General features: G+C 46.5%; 1 protein-coding gene across 2 annotated transcripts in view; it reads right to left on the reverse strand.

Moving 5' to 3' along the window:
• Ice1 (interactor of little elongation complex ELL subunit 1) overlaps nucleotides 1–9,358 on the reverse strand; it is a 49,152-nt gene extending 39,794 nt beyond the window's left edge. The window contains exon 1 of one of the 2 annotated variants that reach the window (XR_382437.4): nucleotides 9,036–9,358. Coding sequence is in view for 1 of the 2 variants with exons in the window: in NM_144837.3 (NP_659086.2) it covers nucleotides 9,036–9,116 (81 nt within the window). In the remaining variant the exon portion in view is untranslated. The remainder of the gene's footprint in view (nucleotides 1–9,035) is intronic. The other variant, NM_144837.3, reaches the window with a different exon arrangement.
• Nucleotides 9,359–21,899: the final 12,541 nt, after the last annotated feature.

Consider the following 21,899-nt stretch of genomic DNA (forward strand, 5'->3'; position numbering starts at 1 on the left):
GTCTCAACAGATACAAAAAGATTGAAATAATCCTATGCATCCTACCAGATCACCACAGACTAAGGCTGGTCTTCAATAGCAACAAAAAAAACAGAAAGCCCACATACATGTAGAAGTTGAACAATGCCCTACTCAATGATAACTTGGTCAAGGAAAAAAATAAAGAAATTAAAGACTTTTTAGAATGTAATGAAAATGAAGCCATGACACACCCAAACTTACGGGTATAGCAGTGCTAAGAAGAAAACTTAGCTCTGAGTGCCTCCATAAAGAAACTGGAGAGAACATATACTACCAGCTTAACAGCATACCTGAAAGCACTAGAACAAAAAGAAGCAAATACACCCAAGAGGAAAAAATACCCAAGAAGAAAAAAAAAAAAAAAGAAGAAGAAGAAGAAGACGCAAATACTACCCAAGTAGACAGCAGGAAATAACCAAACTCAGGGCTGAAATCAATTAGTAGAAACAAAAAGAACTATACAAAGAATCAACAAAACCAGGAGTTGGTTCTTTGAGAAAATCAACAAGATAGAAAAACCCTTAGCCAGACTAACCAGAGGGCACAGAGACAGTATCCAAATTAACAAAATCAGAAATGAAAAAGGCGATGTAACAACAGAAACTGAGGAAATTAAAAAAAAAAAAAATCATCAGATCCTACTACAAAAGCCTATATTCATCAAAACTGAAAAATCTGGATGAAATAAACAATTATTTCATTATTTTGGTATTCTGATCCCCAGGTAGTGCAGTCTCTGGACGGTCAGTCCTTCAGTCTCTGCTCCACACTTTGTCTCTGTAACTCCTTCCATGGATATTTTGTTCCCCCTTTTTAGAAAGGGGTATCTGTGTAGACATATACCAAAAACCAAAATTAAATCGGGATCAGATAAACCATCTAAACAGTCCCATAACCCCTAAAAAAATAGAAGCAGTCATTAAAAGTCTCCCAACCAAAAAGAGCCTAGGATGAGAATGGTTCAAAGAAGACCTAATACCAATACTCTTCAAATTATTCCCCAAAATAGAAACAGAAGGAACACTATCCAATTCATTCTATGAAACCACAGTTACACTGCGTATTCTCCCTTGGAGATGGAACAGTTTCTGTCTAATCAGGAACTTTTCACCATTTCCTTTCATAGAGGACTTCATAAGAGACTTTTTGCCTACTTCTATCTTGTTTAGCGTTCCAAATAGATTTTTAAAAACTTGTTGAGTGCATATTAATTTTAGATTCAGAAGATATCATGTATATTTAAGAGGCATTTAACTAATATACTACAGGAGGACCCAGCAATACCACTCCTGGGCATATAATCCAGAAGATGCTCTAACACATAAAAAGGACACATGTTCCACTATGTTCATAGCAGCCTTATTTATAATAGCCAGAAGCTGGAAAAAAAAAACCAGATGTCCCTCAACAGAGGAATAGATACAGAAAGTATGGTACATTTACACATGGAGTACAACACAGCTATTAAAAAACAATGAATTTATGAAATTCTTAGACAAATGGATGGATCTGGAGGATATCATCCTAAGTGAGTAACCCAATAACAAAAGAACACACATAATATGCACTCACTGATAAGTGGATATTAGCCTAGAAGCTCAGAATACCCAAGATACAATTTGCAAACCACATGAAACTCATGAATAAGGAAGATCAAAGTGTGGATACTTCAATCCTTCTTAGAAGGGGGAATAAACTACCCATGGAAGGAGTTACAAAGTGTAGAGCAGAGACTGAAGGAATGACCATCCAGAGATTGCCCCACCTGGGACCCATCCCATATACAACCACCAAACCCTGACACTATTGTGAATGCAAATAATTGCTTGCTGACAGGAGCCTGATATAGCTGTCTCCTGAGAGGCTCTGAAAGTGCCTAATACAGAAGTGGATGCTCACAGCCATCCATTGGACTGAGCACTGGGTCCTCAATGCAGGAGCTAGAGAAAGTACCCAAGGAGCTGAAGGGGTTTGCAGCTCCACAGAAGGAACAACAATATGAACCAACCAGTACCCCTTACAACTCCCTGTGACTAAACCACCAACCAAAGAAAACTCATGGCTCTAGCTGCATATGAAGCAGAGGATGGCCTAGTCAGTCATCAATGGGAGGAAAGGCCCTTGGTCCTGTGAAGGTTCTATGCCCCAGTGTAGGGGAATGCCAGGGCCAGGAAGCAGGAGTGGGTGGGTTGGTGAGCAGAAGGAGGGGGAGGGGTTAGGGGGTTTTCGGAGGGGAAATCAGGAAAGGGGATAACATTTGAAATGTAAATAAAGAAAATATCTAATAAAAATTTTTTAAAGTATTTTGATGACTTAAATGTCAATACTGAGTAGTAGATGTTAAAATAAGTATTACTAGTTAAAAAAATAAATAAAAAAGAATGCAATGTAAGATAGCAAAGATGTACTTCTCACCTACTGCTCCAAACTCAATAGTACTGCAGGGATCTAAGGGGCACACCTGCATCTCTAGCCTCATGTGATTACCTGCATAAGAGGCCTCCTTAGATGCTCCCCAAACCACGTCAGTTTCTATGTCCTGAAGGAATACCATCTTTGTTGTTTCTTAAGTGTGTCTTATACATATGAAGAAATATAACTAATTTGTATTTGATGTCTGTAACTTGTTCATTTTATAAAAATGCCACTTACAAATTGATGCAAAAGTCTGTACAACAAACTGCAGGAAGTAAATATTCAAGAGTTCCAATGGTGGCATTACAGAGCTGGAGCACCCAGAGGCCCATGGCACTACTGCCCTTCTGCTGCTGCGCTTGGGTATCTGCTCCAGCCCCCCACTGTGAGGTAAAGAAAGTGTTTCTCTGCCTTCCCGCAGGAAGTCAGTCTTCCCATGAGTGTTGACCCATGGTGACCTACAGCATGGGATGAGGGCACCTGAGCAAACTCATCTAAGAAGGGTCCTTCCTTTCATGCCAGTCCTTTGTCTTCCAGGGAGGACTGGGTAAGATCCAAACGCTGGCACCAACTCTTCATCAGTAAAAGCCTGGGCCACAATACCATATAACAGTCCAAAAGGCCCTGCACAACACACTCAGTTAGGAGGCACCACAGCCCCCTCCCCAGCACCAAAGATTTCCAAACCTGAGCTAAAATGAATGGAAAAGGGGAGACTAAAGCTAGACATCAAGTGAACAAAAGCAGAGGAGAAAACCTCAAAGGCACATTGACAGAAAGAATGGCACACTGGAGAAGCCATACTGTGGTTAAAGGGACGCAGAGAGCACTCAGAATATTAGGCACAGGAATATCCACTAGGGTGCCTGTAAAATAAAGGGGCAGCCAGTGCTGGCAGGGATGAGAAAACTGATTCCCAATCACAGTTGATGGCTTTTGCCACAGGACTAAGCATTACACTCCTGGGCATACACTCAGAAGAATAGAAGACATATGCCCATGGCAGGCTCCTCAGCAATATTTACAACAGCACTCGTTACACTACAAACAGAAACATAAGCTTAATGCTCATTAAAGGATGAATGGCTAAGCCACCAAGTACTGACAATGAAGAGCAATGAAGCAATGCTACTACCAGATGAACCCTCAAATACGACACAGCAGACCCTGTATACTAAACCATTCCTACAAGCTGTCTGTAATAAGCAAGCCCGCAGATGAGGACTTGGCCAAAAACAGAATGAGGTGGTGGCTGGGATGACTGCTGGCTGGGAAAGGTTTCAGGATGAGTGGGTGACCACTATACTGCTAGATGTATAAGTCACCGACTAACTGCACACATTAAGGGGACACATTTTACATGAATTAAGTTATAGCTAAATTACAAAAGAGTTTAATTATAGACTCAAAAGTTCTGACCACAGAACTCAAAAAAAGGTCTCAGAAAAGAAAGCAAAATCAGAGGCCAGAGAAAAGAAAGAGTTAATAAAATTTGGTTTCAGAGGAAATGGTCTTAGGCCCAGTAGTATGCACTCAGGACAAACCACATGGAAAAGACAGAAAGATACAGTGTCAAGCCTTGGGCCCCATCTTCAGTTTTCCATTATGTGACAGAAAGTGTGTCTCCAACATTCAGCCAGAAGCCTGTGGCCACCCATGGGACAGAAATAGGATTTCAGAGGGGTAGAGATAGGGTAGCTAACGATCCTCTCAGCAAGCCAAACAGCAGCACTTGCCTCCCAGGGTCCTATGCTGGTGCAGTGAGCACATGCGTCATGCTTCTGTGGCCACCGCTCCCCCCAGGGACTGTACCCCCTCAAACCATGAACCAAAACAAATGCTCCTTATCCTGATTTTGCTAAGTGGTTTATCATAACAACAAGGAAAACTACTAGAATCCAGCTAGGAAACCAGGCATGATAGTGTATGGTTGTGAGCCCAGCCCTGGGGGGGTGGGGAGGGGTGGTAGGTTTAGGAGCGAAATTCAACTCTACACAGTGAGTTGCTGAATAGCCTAGGCCAGCTACATAATACTGCCTTTAATATATATAAATTAGGGCAAAGGAAAAACGATGGATGAATGCAAAGGTCATGATGTACATCAGAGCATAACTGAGTTAACCTGTGACGCCAATCTCCACCTCACTAACCGACGTCCTGCACCCTGAGAACGGCAGTGAGAGGCAGAGACAAGAGCAATATTAGTGTACCACCCTCAAATTCCAAGATTACAAATCTAGACTAAATGTCTGCAACTAAAATCAAGTAACAAATTTACTAATTTTCATTATAAAACTCATTCATTACTTTTATCCACATAATTTAAGCAATTAAAATGTGTTTTGGGGGAAGATGATACGGGCAAGGCTGCATTCTCTTAATAGATACATTCTCTCTCTCTCAACACTAGTCACATATAACTGTCTTAGAGAAACAAATAGGAAATAAAAACTTAAAACCACAAACCTTAACATCCTAGAGCAATGGTTCTCAACCTGTGAGTGGAGACCCCTTTGGGGGTCAAATGACCTATTCACAGGGGTCACCTAAAATTATCGTAAAACGTGGATTTTTAAATTATGATTCATAACAGTAGCAAAATTACTTCTTTGGAGTAGCAAAGAAAATAGTTTTATAGTTGGGATCACCGCAACAAAAGGAAGTGTATTAAAGGGTCACAGCATTAGGAAGCTTGAAGACCACTGTGCTAGAGAAGAAGTATACTATCCCTCCCAAGTTACCTGTTTCAGCTCCTTCTGCAGTACGCCCAAGGCCTGAGTGCCCATCAATATCAACCTAGTATTGCCAGTTGGACACTGCAGTGTTCCTAATTGAACAATTTGTTTCTCGTCTTCTGATCCAGGTTTATTTATGTTGTTTGGAACTGAACTTCCTGAATAGTGAGATCAGCATCTGAGAATACGAGAGGTGGGGGGCCTTCTGGGTCCTGTGTGCAGGTGGGGGTCAACTGTTCAACAGTTCTAGGAAAGGGAGGGGTGCTCCGGGTTAGGAAAGGGGTCTCTGCAGCTGTCTAACAACTATGTTCTCTCAGCATTCACCATTTAAGCTCCTGGAGCTTCTTTGCAGGTTGAGGATCCTTTAAATGAAATACTTCTTACCAGTTTCCTGTTCTGGGGACTATCTGCAGCCATTACATGCTGACCAACTCTAATGCAAAGTGCAGAGTCTCAAATGTTCTCCAAAAGGAAAGTGCCTTTAACAACTAGTCCCTTGGCTTTAATCTAAAACTGCGCAACTCAATGCTTGCCTAATTTACATAGCACCAAGAGACTCAGGCCAGCAATGGGTTTTGTGACTACTGAGGTTCTAGAATATGTGGCTGCTGGGCTACAGATCAGTAACAAATTAGTACAACCCAAAGGTCAAGAGTACTCTGTGAAACTATCAAAAGATACTTAAGATGCTGGGAAGCACAGCTGCCTTTAGATACACTTCTGACAGGGCAGATAAAAAGGCAACTGTATATTCCATTCTAAAGAAAACAGGGGCCACCGACAGCAAGGTGTTCTGCAAGCAAAGGACTTTTCAGTTCAGAACAGGGCCCCTCTACCCTAAGACTCCAAGTCAGAATGAAGGCCCAGCATCAGAGCAGGTGCAACTGAGGGAAAGACTATGTGGACTTCTTCTGAGGAATGAGAAGTATCAACGGCTTCTCCTGCTATTTCTCTCCAGAGAAATTTAAGCTACACACAGCAAACACTTGCTGTGATGATGTTCAGTCATCTTTCTCCTCCCCACAGGCAAGCAACCTAGTTTCTCTGTAAGTCTTCTTATCTCTTTCTACTCCTCCCTATTCCATGCTTTCTTATTCAAGGGCTCAGACCCAGCTGACAGATTCTCTACAGAAGCTAAAGGCTGTCAGAGTTCAAGTGACTGAAAATACTACCTAACCCCTCCACCAGAAAAAGATTCTTATTATGAACTCCAAGCCCACAGAAACCTAAAACTGGCTTCCAGTCCCTTGGAAGTACATTAGGACATTCCAAATATATTTCACAAATATCTGAAAAATAGCTAAACCACCCCAGTCTAAGGTTTTAAAGCCCAGATTTCCAACAATCTTTCCACCTCAGCTTCCTTTCCTTCTTCCACCACACTTCATGTGGGTACTCAAGGGCTGAAACCCTGGAATCCTCCACATCCTGGACCTGAGAACCATTCAATCACTTCACCCGGCTCTGCTTCTTACACCCAGGGCTTTTCCTGCTATCATTCTGTCCCCTAGAGCTTTGACGAACTCCTCCCTTAATACTCACTAGATCACTTTAGTGAGATAATTTGCCTTTTATCAAACACAGCTCCCATTCGTCGATTCATCTTGTGCCTTCCACCTGTGACTTTTAAGCTTTTCTACATACTTTGCTTTGGTTACATTAATAGAGAAAAGCTTCCATCTCTCAACATACAGGATATAAGCACAGAGCCTCCTAGGATGTTCTACCATCTTGCCAGACTCACTTTGCAAATTAAATACAGAGCTCAAGCTAGCTCTGAAACACTACTGCCTGGAAAGCCTTTTCAGAAGCAACCCTCCTCTTGGTGGGAGCACAGCCCTGGGGCTCTTTTACTCTTGTCTGTGGCTGCTTTCACACCTCAGTGGCAAGTGAGCAGGTGTGAACAACTTCCCAAAGCACAGTTATTTATGATCTTGCCTCTTAAGGGAGAAGGTTTACAGACCAGGCCTATACAGAGCTAAAGGAACCTCTCCTTTATTCCCTGCTCCCCAAAGTGTGACCTGGAGGGAGGGAACAAAGGTGTCCTTGGGAAGCAAAAGCAGCAGCTTCCAGGCCAAAATAAAGACAGGCGGTGGGAACAAGAGACCCAGCAAACGGACTGGATGCAGGCTGTCAAAGAAGGAAGGCACCAGGATAGCCACCAGTTTCTGGCCTAAGCAACCTAAAGAAATCAATGGCACTGCTCACTCAACAGGACAGGGACTCCTGGTGAGCAGTGTGTGAATGCAGCTCTCCAGAGGGCTAAGAAGAATGGGTCACACAGCTGTCTGTTCAAATACCTGCAATGATTCACCACCACCTCATCCAGAGAAGCCCAAGCTCATACAACGGTGTGGGTGTATGAGAACCACACAACCAGGGCTCTTCTGGCTCTTCTGACCTCTGCAAATCCTAAATCTTCAGTCTGCTGTGGCCTCACCGGTCTTCTCAAGCACACCAGGAAAGCAACTACCCCAGGCCTTGAGGCATCCACTAGGATGTCGGGCTTCAAAGAAATCAACCGAACTCGCTCTCCTATAACCTTGTTCAAATACGATTTTTCCAAAGACCAGAAAATCTCAGCAGCCAAAAGCCTGGTCCTTACCCACTCTCCCCTCCTACTTTTGCCTGTTTGTTACCAATATGTTGCTTCTAATGTAACTTTCCTCTTCTCTTTGCGTACATTGTTATAAACTAGCAGGGGATCAAAAAATTTGAGTAAATAGGCTCAAAACACAAATATGGTCCATTAAAGAAGCGTTCCATTCAGAATCTTTTAAGGGAGGGGAGGGTTATAAGATGCCTACACGATGTGGCCTAGCTACAACATGGCTTGACTCTCCATCTTCTCTATGAGAGTGCCAAACCATTTCCTATTCTCCAAGCAACTAGAACATACGAATCGGCGCAGAGACATTGCACTTTACAATAAAAAGCAAACTTCCACAGATAGCTAGCTAGTCTGCATCCCTTATCTCGTCTCACCAACCCCGAGGCTGCCACAGGCTTTGCTCATCAAACATCAAGAAACCGTCCCACTTGTTAAAACCGATCTCCAGAGCTACTTTTCAACATTCACAACTCCCACTGCCTCAACACCACCTCACCAGAACCCCCTGACATCTTCCATTATTTCCTTCCCAACATCTAAAATCCTGTCGAGTCGTACTTGCGCACGTTCATCTTATCCGTGTCCAGGTGGTTTACCAGAATATGAACAGTGCTTAGAACACTGGGTAGAAAGGGGATGAACTGAACGGGAGCAAGGGCAAGTTCCGTTTTGCCACTGACAATAGGTGAATGGAACTCTAAGACAGAAAGCTGTGCGAGTCTCCAGCCCTGAGCACTGGGGACTATTTCTATTGCATCAGTAAAACCTAGAACCCATCTGCAGCGATCCATTGTTAAGAACAGGACATGACACTGTAACAAACTACCTAGACCCACGTATGTTTATTGGACAATTTTAATCAGACAACTAACATGCTACTTAACAAAAGCTAAGCTTGGCAGTATATTAATAGATACGTGTAAGCTAAAATGCAGTTCCGTTCCGGAATCTTGGAAGTCTAGCGACCTGGGCACGCAACATAAAACCCTTGCCTTCAAACAACAAATAATTAGGAGTGCGAGGAGGCCTTCATCACAGAGAGGAAGATTCCCTCCGCGCGTAGACAGCGTCACCCACCAACCAAACTGGGCCCTGCAAACCCTGAGTCGGGAAGACGAGGAGTCCTGAAGAGCACGCTCACTCTGTCCGCCGCCGGCATCGCAGCAGCTGAACCAATTCTGTCCGTGATTAAACAAAGCACCGGCACCCGCCCCCAAAACGGCGCAAAAGGGTCAGCCAGGGATCCTGCGTACCTGCTGCAGGGAGGCGCAGCCCTGACACCGCGCGAGGTCGGCTGGCCCGGGCGCCGCCGGGTGCGTCTCGCCGGGCATCATGGTGCTGCGGCCCGGCCTGCAGGGCGCGCGCTCAGGGGCCCGCTGCCTCGGCCCTGCTCCGCCGCCCCAGCCACCGCCAGCCTGGCCGCTTCCCGCCGGGCGCGGGCAGGTCCATGCGTGCGCCAAGGTCCCCGTGGAGCCGGCCTAGGGCTCAGACCAGCGAAGCAGCCCAGGGCACTTGAGAGCGGCGCAGCCCCGAGGGCCCAAAGCGACGACAGCACACGAGGTCCCCGCCCCACCCAGCCCCGCCCCCCGTCGGGGCTGCCCGCAGATCCGCCTGATCAAAAAGCCAGAACGAAGCGTGGTCGTACAAAAAGCAAAGCCTTAGGACACATCTTGGAAGAGATGAACAAGAGCCAGGGCCTGCCTTCACGAACTGTCTGTGCATCTGTCAGCTGCCTCATTACAGGCCCTGTGTAGACGCCTAAATCCCTTCAGCCTCCAAGGGGCGGGGGTTTTGCGATGTCATTGGCATGCCGACCACCGAAGGAGGACCCGAGCCTGGGTTTGGAAAGTGCGAACGCTTCTTGCAGAGCTACTGCACTATTCTCCCAGTAGACAGGCAGGGAGCGGAAGAAAAACTACAATTCCCGGAGTGCCTCGCAGCGGCAGGGTGAGCACCGCCTGGAGGCCAACCTCTAGGGCTCCATGCTCTGCTACTAACGTGTGGGGTGTGTCTGCACGCAGCCAACCAGACAAACCCCTTCGAGCCGGTTTCCCAGTCATCTTCACCCTTAGGCTGGAGAGGTGGAAAGAAGAAATCCTCATTCAGCTTTAAAAGCCACTTGAAATCAGGGCTTGAACTCTCGCTGACATCCTAGCATTGTATCCACTCTCCTCAGAAACTTTGTTGCCATCAGTATCTGTCTACTAGGAAGTTTCTGGCGGCTCCTCATCTTCTGGTTACAAAGTCCCAATCTCAACAACAGTGTTGCATTTATTAGTGAGGGTTCTCTAGAGTCACAGAACTTATGGGTAGACTCTATATAGTAAGGGAATTTATTGATGACTTATACTCTGTAGTCCAACTCGCCAACAATGGTCAGCAGCAGCTGTGAATGGAAGTCCAACGATCTAGCAGTTGCTCAGTTCCACAGGGCAAGCAGGCAAAGAAGAGAGAGCCTATCTTTCTTCATCTAATGTCCTTATGTAGGTCTCTAGCAGAAGATACGGCCCAAATTAAAGGTGTGTGTCACCATGCCTGGATCTGGGACTTGCTTTGTCCCAGATGACCTTGAACTCAGAGAGCTTCCAATCTTAATCTCTTGGGATTCATAGCCAGTATATGCCTCAAGATCTCCACGATAGGGGCTGGTCAGATGGCTCAGCGGGTAAGAGCACCTGACTGCTCTTCCGAAGGTCCAGAGTTCAAATCCCAGCAACCACATGGTGGCTCACAACCATCCGTAACAAGATCTGACTCCCTCTTCTGGTGTGTCTGAAGACAGCTACAGTGTACTTACATATAATAATAAATAAATCTTAAAAAAAAAATCTCCACGATAAGATCCAGGTCAGAAACTTGTATCTCCCAGCCACCAGATTAGGATCACAGGTGAGCCTTCCAATTCTGGATTGTAGTTCATTCCAGATATAGTCAAGTTGACAACCAGGAATAGCCACTATAATTTATTAAGAGGGCATCCAGACCCTGCACATCTGTCCTAAGCCTCGGGATGGAAAATGCAACTCAAAACCCTCACACCCTGTTCTGTCTTCAAGCTATCTTCTTTGACGTTGAAAGACCATATAGATACCCAGAAATAGCTGAATGCCTTGTCATTGCTATTTGCACCCAAGCAAGACAGGCCCATAACCTGACAGTCTGTGTAGAAGGTCCAGGTTTCCTCAGAGGCTGGCGAACAGAATGTGTAAGGTTACAAGAAGAACATGGGTTTTGGTTGGGTCAGAGTCAATCCCCAACTAACAAGCTAGGTCTGGCCACCCAACCTCAACAGGCCAATTAAAGGGCATACTTTATAGTTAAAAGCAGAAAAAGATATCTCCAAAGTGGTCACATTAGGAAGAAGAAAGATCCAGTAATTAAAAAAAAAAAGATTTCCCCAACCTCAGCCCTGATCCAAAGCCCATCTTCAGAATCCTGACCTGGGTTTAGGTTTAAGTAGAGAGCAGGAAGTATGCATGGGTAGTCACGGTAGCTGTGGTCCTTCCTATCATAAACCCACTATTGTGTCTGCTCTAGCTTCTGCTGAAAGGCTATCTGACAAGCTGCCAAAACGGTGAGAAAAATCTTTGTCTAGATACAGGCTTCCGTTCTGGTTGGCTTTTGGCTTCAGCCATTTCCTTCTTCCAACATGGGATTCCTGTGGATACAAGGATCAATGGTCTTACAGTGGGGTTGAGAGCCAGGACACTGGTTCCTCTCTAGAATGCTCTTGTGCTCTCTCTCTCTCTCTCTCTCTCTCTCTCTCTCTCTCTCTCTCTCTCTCTGTCTCTGTGTGTGAGTGTGTGTGTGTGTGTCTGTGTCTGTGTTTGTCTGTCTGTCGGTCTGTCTGTCTTTCTCTTTTCCTGGGACAGTTAGAGAAGGGCAAAAGGGTAGATGCATGAGAGAACAGTGTGCCATGTGAAGCACACCAAACCATCCAGTTGAGCCTCCTACAAGCCACAGGACATAGGTCCAATCACCAAGTTGCTTGTGATGTTGTAACCAGGGTGATGGAGGTTGACCCTCACAATTGTTCAATTCTTACTTCTGATCCCTACAGATTTATCTTCATAGTAATTTTATTGCCCAGCTGGTTGGGTTTATTTTTATTTATTTATTGTTAATGCATATTGCCTTAGCCGAGAAGAAACCCTCATCTTCTCACTCTAGTACATTCTGGCAAAACCCCAGCAATGCATTGCAGAGGCCTGCAAAGCTGGGTGCTACCCTTCTGCCACAGCACACTTCCTATGCTTGTCTCTTTTCTGAAATGCTCTGCCTGCTACCTAGCTGTGTGGAAGTCCCACTTGGCCTTCTAGACTCCCCATTTTATTCCTGCAATTCTGAGTTAACACCCTCTTCCTTTTTTGCTTCTTAGTTTCAATGGATTTTTTTCCTTATTTTTGTTTGTTTGTTTTTTTCAAGACAAGGTTTCTCTGTAGCCTTGGCTGTCCTGGAACTTGCTCTATGTAGCCAGGCTGGCCTCAAACCTGGAGAGAAGATCTGCCTGCCTCTGCCTCCCAAGTGCTGGGAATAAAGATGTAGGTCACCAGCATGTGGCTTCAACTAATTTTGCAAATACCACAATTTAAATTGTGTGGTGAGTTTTCTTTTAACCACAAGATTTTGACATTCTCTGATGGCTCTAGCTTGGAAAACAGATAAATACAACTTGCTATGGTTCTTTCCCTCCCAAACATGTGCTGTAGCTTATTTTCCTTTGCATGTTAATAAATAAATAAATAGGAATTTACACCACTAGGTGAGCATTTAGAGGTAGAAACTTGGGCAGACTAGTAGGATTAGATATGGTCATCAGTATGAAGCCCCTTGGTGGAGTGCAGTAGCTTGAGCAAAAGAGAGTGTGACCAGAGGAGACACACAGGTGCACTCCCTGACCCTTGCCCTGAAATTCCCTGCCTTGGGGCCTCCTCATATTTAAGGCCACTGCCAGGTGTTTTCTTTCAGCCTTAGGCCACTGCATCAGGGAACCCAAATCAATCTCTCCTTAAAATCACCCAGTCTGTGGCATTGTGCTATTAGAAATACCAAACAGACTTAGACATGTTCCAGGTGTGGAGGGGATTGCTAGCAGCAAGCACCCCCACACCATAGGGATGCCTGCAGTTGAGTGATAGGTTAAGTGGGGAAGAACTTTGGAGGAACAGGAAACTAGCATGCTCCAAGCAGTCTTCTCAGGTGGAAAGGAGGAGCCCTGCTGTGGATTGGGGAAAGGTTGACCTCACCCTGGTTACAACATCACTCTGGTTACAACATCACAAGCAACTCGGTGACCGGACCTATGTCCTGAGGCTTGTAGAAGACAACTGGAAAGTGAGTCACTAGGAGGACTTCCTAGATTTGCCAGAGGAGATTTCAAAACAAAGCACTTAAGACAAGCCACGGCTCACGCTGGCTACTTTCAGTTAGAGTTACCGTGAGATTCTCAAGCAAACATGGTAGGAAGTAGCAAAGCATCCACCTACTTGAATCTCTGCCAGCCACCTGGAAGAGAGTGAGGAGAGTAAAGATGTGTTGAAGTAGTACAGGAGGTGTAAGCATCCAACAACCAAAGGGAGTGGTCTGGCTAAGGAGCTACTCTGCCTTGTAGGCACAGAATCCTTGTGGAGTAAGTCCTCTCAGAGTATGAGCCTAGAGAACCCTTGGCCTCACTGCTCAAGGCACCTTGGGTTTGTTTTCTGACATCCAGCAGGCAAAACACCCCACATCTAAAGCAATGAGCATTTGGATGTTGCTGTTTAGAGTAAGAGACTTAGAGAAATACCTAAAATTAGATATGGCCGTCACAGCGGTGCCCCTGAGATGACCATTTGTGTCTTTGGAAGGGGAGAGAGGCAGACCAGAGGGGACATCAGCTTCCCGATCCACAGTGCCACCCACTGACAGCCTTGAGGCTATACAAGAAGGCCATCACCTAGGTTTAGGCTTCCAGAACCATAAACAGAGTAAACCTCTTCTTACATCTTAACCAGCTATTGATATATGGCACTGACAACATAAAATGGCATAAGACCTATCTCAGCCTACTCGTAGGAGGACAAGGCAGTATGTAAAAAGAACATGTAGGTAGGGGCATGGCATGAGTTCTGACCCCCAGCATCCAAACGAAGGGCACTCTGTAGCAGTATGCATTGAGGAGGAAGAGACTAAAGGACCCCTTGGCATGCATGCTGTCAGCTAGTCTTGTGGGATCCAGAAACGTCAGATCCTGTGTGAGACTCAAAAATGAAGCTGGAGAAAACTGAAGGAAGACCTAAGGTCAAATTCTGTCCTTCACACATCTGCATATGCCACTCCTCCTCCACAGGGACACAGATACACACACGTGTGTGCACATGTGCACACACACACACACACACACACACACACATGGAGAGAGGGGGGAGGGAGGGAGGAACATATTTCCTTATAGACTTTTAAGAAGAACTATGCTTTTCTGACCATGTCCTTGGCCCTTCAGGGTACCTGCATTCTAGCCATGGCACAGAAGGATTCTCCATGCTGTCTGGTCCCGCCAGCTCTCTAGCTTTTGGAGACTCTTCCCACATTCTCACCTCATACCTTCACTGCCTCTAGACACACCGAAGCAACACGTCCAAAAGTTGGCGCGATTGGTAGGCAGCTGGTCACTTACTGAACTGGGTGACATGCCTCAGCCCGGGTGAGGTGACACATTAGGTTCAGAAACAAAGGGAAATTCACCATGGGAAGCTACTCGTTATTTGAAGTCACTATATTTTGCTTTATGAGAAGATATATTCTTGGGCTGGGAGAGCTCCATTGCCAAAGTGCTTGCCACACAATGCACAGCCAGGGGGACCCAAGTCTCATTCGCAGAGCCCACATTTTTAGCCATGTGGGTGCTGGGAATTGAACCCAAGTCCTCCAGAAGGGGAATAAGCACTCTTCTCTGCCAAGCCATCTCTCCAGCCTGCCCACATTTAAAAAAGATTTATTTGTTTGTTTGTTTGTTTGTTTGTTTATTTTATATGTGAGTACACTGTCATTCTCTTCAGACACAAGAGAAGCAGGCATCAGATCCCATTACAGATGGTTGTGAGCCACCATGTGGTTGCTGAAAATTGAACTCAGGACCTCTGGGAGAGCACTCAGTGCTTTTAACCTCTGAGCCATCTCTCCAGCTTCGCCCCACCCCCGCCCCAAGAGCCCACATGTAAAAGGCAAGCAAGCAAGCAAGCAAGCAAGCAAACAAATGGAGACATTCTTGCAATTTTAGTTATTAGGAAACAATGACAGGCAGATCTCCATCTCGAGGCCTCCTGAACAGCCAGAATAGCCTGCATGGTGATTTCTAGGCCAGTGGGAGGCTCTGTCTCCAAAACCAAGATGGGTGCCACCTGAAGAGAGACACTGGAGAAGGTCCTCCACTGCCATGAGCGTGCTCACATGTGCACCCCGACAGACATACAAGGAAAATAGTCTCTCGTTTGATCAATTACCCAAAAGTCGTTGAACTGTGTTATTAATTTTAAATCCCCCAACCACCCCTTAAAGTCTGCAGGCAGTTCTGTGATGTCTTCTGACAGTGTGACTTTTTCCTTCTGTGATGTAATGTTAGCATCTGGACACCAGGTGGCGATCTTTCCCTGTGTGATTTAGAAATAGCCTCGGTCCACGATAGCCTTTAGGAGCTCCTTAAGGGAGGGAGAGTGGTTCTTGGGACTGTGCCCTCAACCTGTCAGTCCACTCTGCCTGGTCCAGTTTCCAGAATACACCTGCTTGTCCAGACTTCATGAGTGTCCTAGAAAACAGTAGTTTGCTCTGAGCTATCCTTTAGAATGATAAACCCAGAGGATAAACATGGTTCTCAAAGAAAAGCAAGGCTGCCTCATTTTAAATCAGTCATGACCTAGGCATGAATGAAAACCTGACAGGTATGAGAGCAGAAAGGACCTGAGTCCCTGCACTGCTGTCCTGTGACACGTGCAGACACTGTGCCTGCTTATGCACACCTCCTGGCTGTAATGGCTATCACACAAGGAAGGCAGGCCTAGAAGGCTAACAGGGGGACTCTCACGGTGAGGATATGAAAGAGATGGAAACATTTCTCTTTTCTTGGGGCCAGTGAGGGCTACCAAACGATGCACCCAGAACTGAAGACATTCTCTGGACTGGTTCCCAGGAAGCTGTGGGTTGCTTATGGGGCCTTGATCAGGGGTACCTGTGATTATGGAAAATGGGTACACACATGTGGTAAGCTATATTTTCCCAACACTGGTGCAATGAGGACAGGGTTCTGTGTGGTATGATAGACTACAGAGTAATGTGGACACAAGAGAACACCAAGGGGTAGAAAATGGGCCCGGCAGGTGTTTTGTAGCATATTCAGGGCCAAGGCAGAATGGTTTGCACATCTTCAGAGGGAAGCTGGAGTTAACATGCTCTTATATCCACTGTCCTCAGACCCACAGCTGTCTGGAGCTCTGACTTCCTGCTGTGACCCCAGGGCACCTGCAGCTCATGATGCAGCTTAGTAAAACAGATTCCTATTTGTTCTTGGCATCAAGGCAGTTTCCAGGCCCCTTGCATCTGACCCATGGTACCATTTAGTTCTCCTGGCTGCCTGTTAGGAAAATGATCCTCCTGTACCCTCTGTCATGTCTACGAACTGGAGGAGAGATGATTCTAGAGCTCTGAGCTGCAAGTTAAGATGATCTCTCAATCCCAACCCTCTCCTTGTGCTGTCTGCTTCCGGATGCTAGGACACAGGACATGTGCAGCTGCCTTGCAACAATGTATCACAATGTGACTGAGTTCATACCTCCTGCTTCAGTGTGCTTCATTCTGTGCTCCATCCTTGCTTTTGCACCTTGGCAGTGGTAGCTCTTTATGCAGCAATATCTGTGTCACTCATGCAGTATCTCTTGCAGACACAGTCCCATACTACTGCCTTTCTGTGACATGAGATTGGCTCCCAGTGCCCCTAAGTCACGTCTCCCAACACAGAGACTCAGCGGCAGCACCTCAGGTCCCTTTCAATAGTCAAAGCCTCTGTCCTCCCCCGCCCCCCCCCCCCCAGTGTCCTACCTAGCTATGAAACCTATGAACCACAGCAATGGCCAGCATAGCATGACAACATCAGTGGATGGTATGCATACCTTGCCTGTTACCAACAGCTTCCTAATTGGACTTACAGCTTTCCCAGTCAGTAGGAAATCATTCCTTGTACTGGAAACCTAGCCAACTATGCAGAGCTAGTGAACGCACAGATCTCAGAAGAGAACCTACAACTGCCACTTTACTAAGCCAACATAATCCCTAACAATCTAAACATTTGTCCTTATACCAACAGGTTAAGTATTGACCTCACCCCTCAAAAAAAAAAAAAAAAAAACCAAAAACCAAAAAAACCAAAAACAAAAAAACAAAAAACTTTTCTTTGCAACAGAGACCATTGCAAAAAAAAAAAAAAAAAAAAAAAAAAAAAAAAAAAAAAAAAAGAAAAAAAGAAAAAAGAAAAAAAGAAAAAAATCACAACTAATCCAAATGCAGAGTTGTGGAGCTCAACCCCAACCAATGCTTCCACAGAACAATACCCTAAGGTAGTTGGAGGCACAGGGAGTTTGCTGTGAGGCTGTGTCTTGTAGAAGTATCAGAGAAGTTATTTCCATGAGGACTTAATAATGTGATGGCCTAGACATGACCAGAATAAAACTGACATCAGGGCACATGCTAGTGTGAACTGGGGAAAGCTTGTGAGACCTCAGCCCTACACAGAGGACTCTTTAGGCAGCCAAGAAATGCTGAGAGCAGGAGAAGTGGTCTTCCCCAGGGGAGAGCACCGTCACCCAGTCGTCAACCCTGAACACATGCATACGAGTAGCTCTGTACAGACTGAGCAGGTTGCATTTATGAAGGTGTCTATTTATTCACACCCTTGTGGCGCGTGAGAGGAAGGCCACTCTGGCCTCACAAATGCATGTCACAGCTGAAGGAGCCGTGTGTGGTAGACATTTCTTTCACTGCTTCCTCCTCTCCTTGTCCAGTCCTGGAGGAATGCCAGCCAGCCGGATAATACCGGATCCTACTGGAGGAAAGGTAAGCCTTCTGGCCCCTAGCCCATCCCAGCTAGACCCTCAAGCGACAGATTAGACAGAATTCCCGGCTGGGGGGATTTTAACCAGATGATAAAAAAGAAAAGGGGCTGGGAGAAATTTTAACTGGAAGATAAGAGAGGCAGGCCTGACCATTAAACTGAAGGGAACTTTTTGTTTCCTCAAAGGGGCTTCAGGGGCCAAGGTCCATGGCTGATATGTCAGCTAAGAGACACCCCAGTTAAATCCCATGGAAATGAGCACACATGTATGACTGATCAGGGCCTTTGAGTATGCCCTCCCTGGGTACCATGCCCCGGGTTAAGACAAGTGTCATGGGTGTCCCCCTCTCCTCCCTTCAATATACTTAAGACATGACTCTTGGTGGACACCAGGCATATGGTTATTTTCCATCTCTTATCCTCCCCCCTGCCCAACAACAGGTGGTCACTCTGAAGAACTGGCTGGGGCATGCAGGTGACACGCCTTGCCATCCCAGGAGGGAGTGTTCCCAGCTCTCCAAGGTCCATTCAGTGCACGTCCTCTGGAGGGCCTGCTGGTGCTGGTGTATCTTCTCTGGTTATTTCTGTGCAATGCTTCGCTGGGTCCTTCTGGATCTTTCTCTTCGCATTTCCACCCCCTCCCTACACAACATGCATCACTGAGTCTCGCTGGTGCTGTTTCCACAACAAGTGGTGGTACCTTCCTCTGCATCCATGCTCTCAGCTCCGCACGCTTCCAGCTTTCCCCTGGATCCTTGGAGGGAGGACTAACTTCCTGCCATGTGCTCCCAGAATGTGCCCCACCCCTCCTTGCTCACCATCCTTCACCTCCCAGCCATGAGCATTGTCCAAGAGACAGAGGCTGGATGGTTTAAAGGTTCTTCTGCAGCAGTCACAAAGCCATACTTCCTTCTGTGGGTCTGCTCCAAGCCAGTCTTTCTGTATATGATCCCTCTCATTCTCCAAATCTGTGTGGTTGCCTACCCTCAGCCCAAACATGGCCAGCTCCGGTCCTTCAGGTTCACACCACCAGGCATCTCCCCCAAATGGCCTCCGTATCACATTACTTGAAATAAATATAAAATATTCAAAGTAGGTGAGTGTGAGAGTCAGAACTCACAGCCATGTACTTCACCGTTGCTTCGAGCCCCAAATACCATGCAAGCAGGTGGTTTATCTTGAATGCATTGATGAGTTTGGTTGCTTTAGCTAGTCAAACAAGGCCTGTGCTGATTTAAAGTGAGTCCTTGAAGGTCAGAGGTATCAAGCGGCTGGTCCCGTGGGTCACAGAGAAGTGGTAGAGTTAGGACTTCAGCTTGCGTGCCAGAGAAGGTAGAGGCCATCTTGTGCCAGATTTGCTTTATGATTTCGAGCTGTCTCCCAGAAGCCAGCACAGCATCTCAGACACAGCACACTTTCTGACAGGCCCCAGAGGGCCTAGCCTCAGGCATGCATGGGGCTTTTCACTTACTACACACTTTGCCTGCACCACTCTGTTCTTCCAGGTCTGTGTGAGGAAGCCTGCCTTCCACGCTCGGATGAGGCCTTACCACCTCCCTGAGGCTTCACAGGCTTTTGGTTTCCACCCCTCTTCCTGTTTCCACCTGCCTATCCCCCCTGTACACACCTGAGACCCAGCTTCTGGGGTCTCTGGTACTTGTCCATGGTGCTATAATGTTACTTTAGTGATGGCGTCCCACCTAGAGCACCTGCCTTCTCCTGGCCAAGAGCCCTTGCTTCATTTTCTTCTCCTTGCTTGTCACCCCAGCACTGTGGCAGATGTCTACTAAATGGTGACTATGTCCTGGATGCGATTAACACCCGGGACTCTGGGGGAACAGGAGAAGAACGAGGGTCTCCCTAACACAGTGTGTTCTCCGGTCCTCTACCCAGAACTCCTTGTCTCATGTTGCCAGTTTCTTGCACAGTCTCTTTGACAGCCAGGCTTATTTCTACCTCAACATATCAACGTCAGCAGCATCTCCCTAGTCCCTTCTGGCACCAGGCCTGGAGCTGTAACCTATAAAGCATGCTGTAAATGAAACTGGAGGCGCATCGCCCTAAACTCATCAGAGACGCTTAGACCCACCAAGTCATAGGCAAACCTTTGAAAGTGTGGGTGGCTGTTGTGTTAAATAGCAACCCCCAGAAAGTGGCCTTTGTCACGTACTTCTTTTTCCTGACAATTCCAGTTCTCCTCTTGTGCATGGTGTCGTCATCTTCCCAAGCCCCAGTCACCAACTATCCATCTCCATTCTCAGACACACTCACATTGATCTTTAAGCCTTGTGTCCAGTCCCACCTCTCTCTGTAAGAAGTCCCCACCATCTGGAGATGTCAAAGATATTGCTGGCTGATTGATTTCTTGCATCAGCCAAGCCATGTGGATGTCTTTCCTGTCTGTCTGCTTACCAGGTCTTTTGTGTTCCTCACGATGGGCTCACTGTGTACCTCACTCCTGCTACATACCGTATATGGATGTAGGATTAAAATTCTCCAGAGCACTAAGATAACCAGGAGCTGCCTCTGGGAATATTCCAGGGGACCAAAGAGCTACTCCCACAGGGAGGCCCCCGTTTGTGATCCATGTATTTCAGTATGTGTGGGGAACATCCTTGCGACTTAAACAAGACATCTTTAAGCTGGCCTTACTGTGAGACAGATCCCACATTGACACTCTGTGGCCACTAAAACAAGGGCTGATGGATTCCATTCACTGTCCCTCACACAATGACCCTTTGATGTCTTTGGTCTTATCTGAGGAAATATCTTTCTCCATTTGTGAGCCTGGATGTAGGCTTGTGTCTCATGGGAGTCTTCTAGGAGAATTTGGAAAATGCAGGATCCCTTAGAGCATCCATAAAAGACTCATGATGCCAGTGTTTGCAAGCTAGAGTCCCCAGTGAAGGAGCTAGAGAAAGGACCAAAGGAGCTGAAGGGGTTTGCAACCCCATAGGAGGAACAACAATATGAACTAACCAGTACCCCCAGAGTTCCCAGGGACTAAACCACCAACCAAAGAATACACATGGTGGGACTCACGGCTCCAGCTGCATATGTAGCAGAGGATGGCCTAGTCAGACATCAATGAGAGGATAGGCCCTTGGTCCTGTGAAGGCTCGATACCCCAGTGTAGAGGAATGCCAGGGCCAGAAGGTGGGAGTGGGTGGGTTGGTGAGCAGGAGGAGGGGGGAGGGGGTGGGGGAGGGGTTTTTTTTTTTCCGGAGGGGAAACCAGAAAAGAGGATAAAATTTGAAAGGTAAATAAAGAAAATATCCAATAAACAAACAAACAAACAAATCTCTTCATTCTCTGTCAGAGTGTTCCAGACTTGACATGCCCAGGTCAACTACACTCCTGTTAGTTATAGCCAGCACCTGAGGTTGAGACCTCCCACACAACCCTCCTTTCCCATGTGAACACTCATGTCCAGCTTTTCAGGGTAGCAGCCCAGCCAGCATAACAGTCCATGCAACCCTGACCCTGCCGTCACCACAAGCAGTGTCCACTCCTGTCTGAGTGCCCAGCATCTGCCACACACATCAAGACAAAGGTACTCTTAAATGTAAGTCCGCGATATCTTCCCTGGATTAAGAAAGGAAACCCCAACATTAGAAGACTGTCAGCGATTCTTGCCTGCCTGTCTTCTCCTTCCTGGACAGCTGTGTCCCCTTCCTGTTGCCTGGCATGTGTCCGTCTTCCTGAAGACCTCTGCCCTGCTCTTCATTTCCTCTGGCTTCTCTTCCTTCCCCTGACCTCTGACCTCAGCTCACTCATACCTCTGCTCCAAGGCTACCCAGCCAGAGAGCTGCCTGGCACACAGCCAGTCCCTGCCTCTCAGCTGTCATCCCCAGCAGATGATGTCTATCTATGCATTTGCTCACTGCCTCTCTCCCCAGGAGTGGGGGCTTCCATGAAGATAACCTTCTCACTGTTTACTGCTGTGTCCCCAGGGCTGACATCATTCCTCACACATGACAATCACTCAAAAAAATAGTTGTTGAAAGAAGTGTGAGTGAAGGAACTGATGGAAGCTTTC

The sequence above is a fragment of the Mus musculus genome, chromosome 13 (genome assembly GCF_000001635.26).
Source record: "Mus musculus strain C57BL/6J chromosome 13, GRCm38.p6 C57BL/6J".
NCBI lineage: Eukaryota > Metazoa > Chordata > Mammalia > Rodentia > Muridae > Mus > Mus musculus.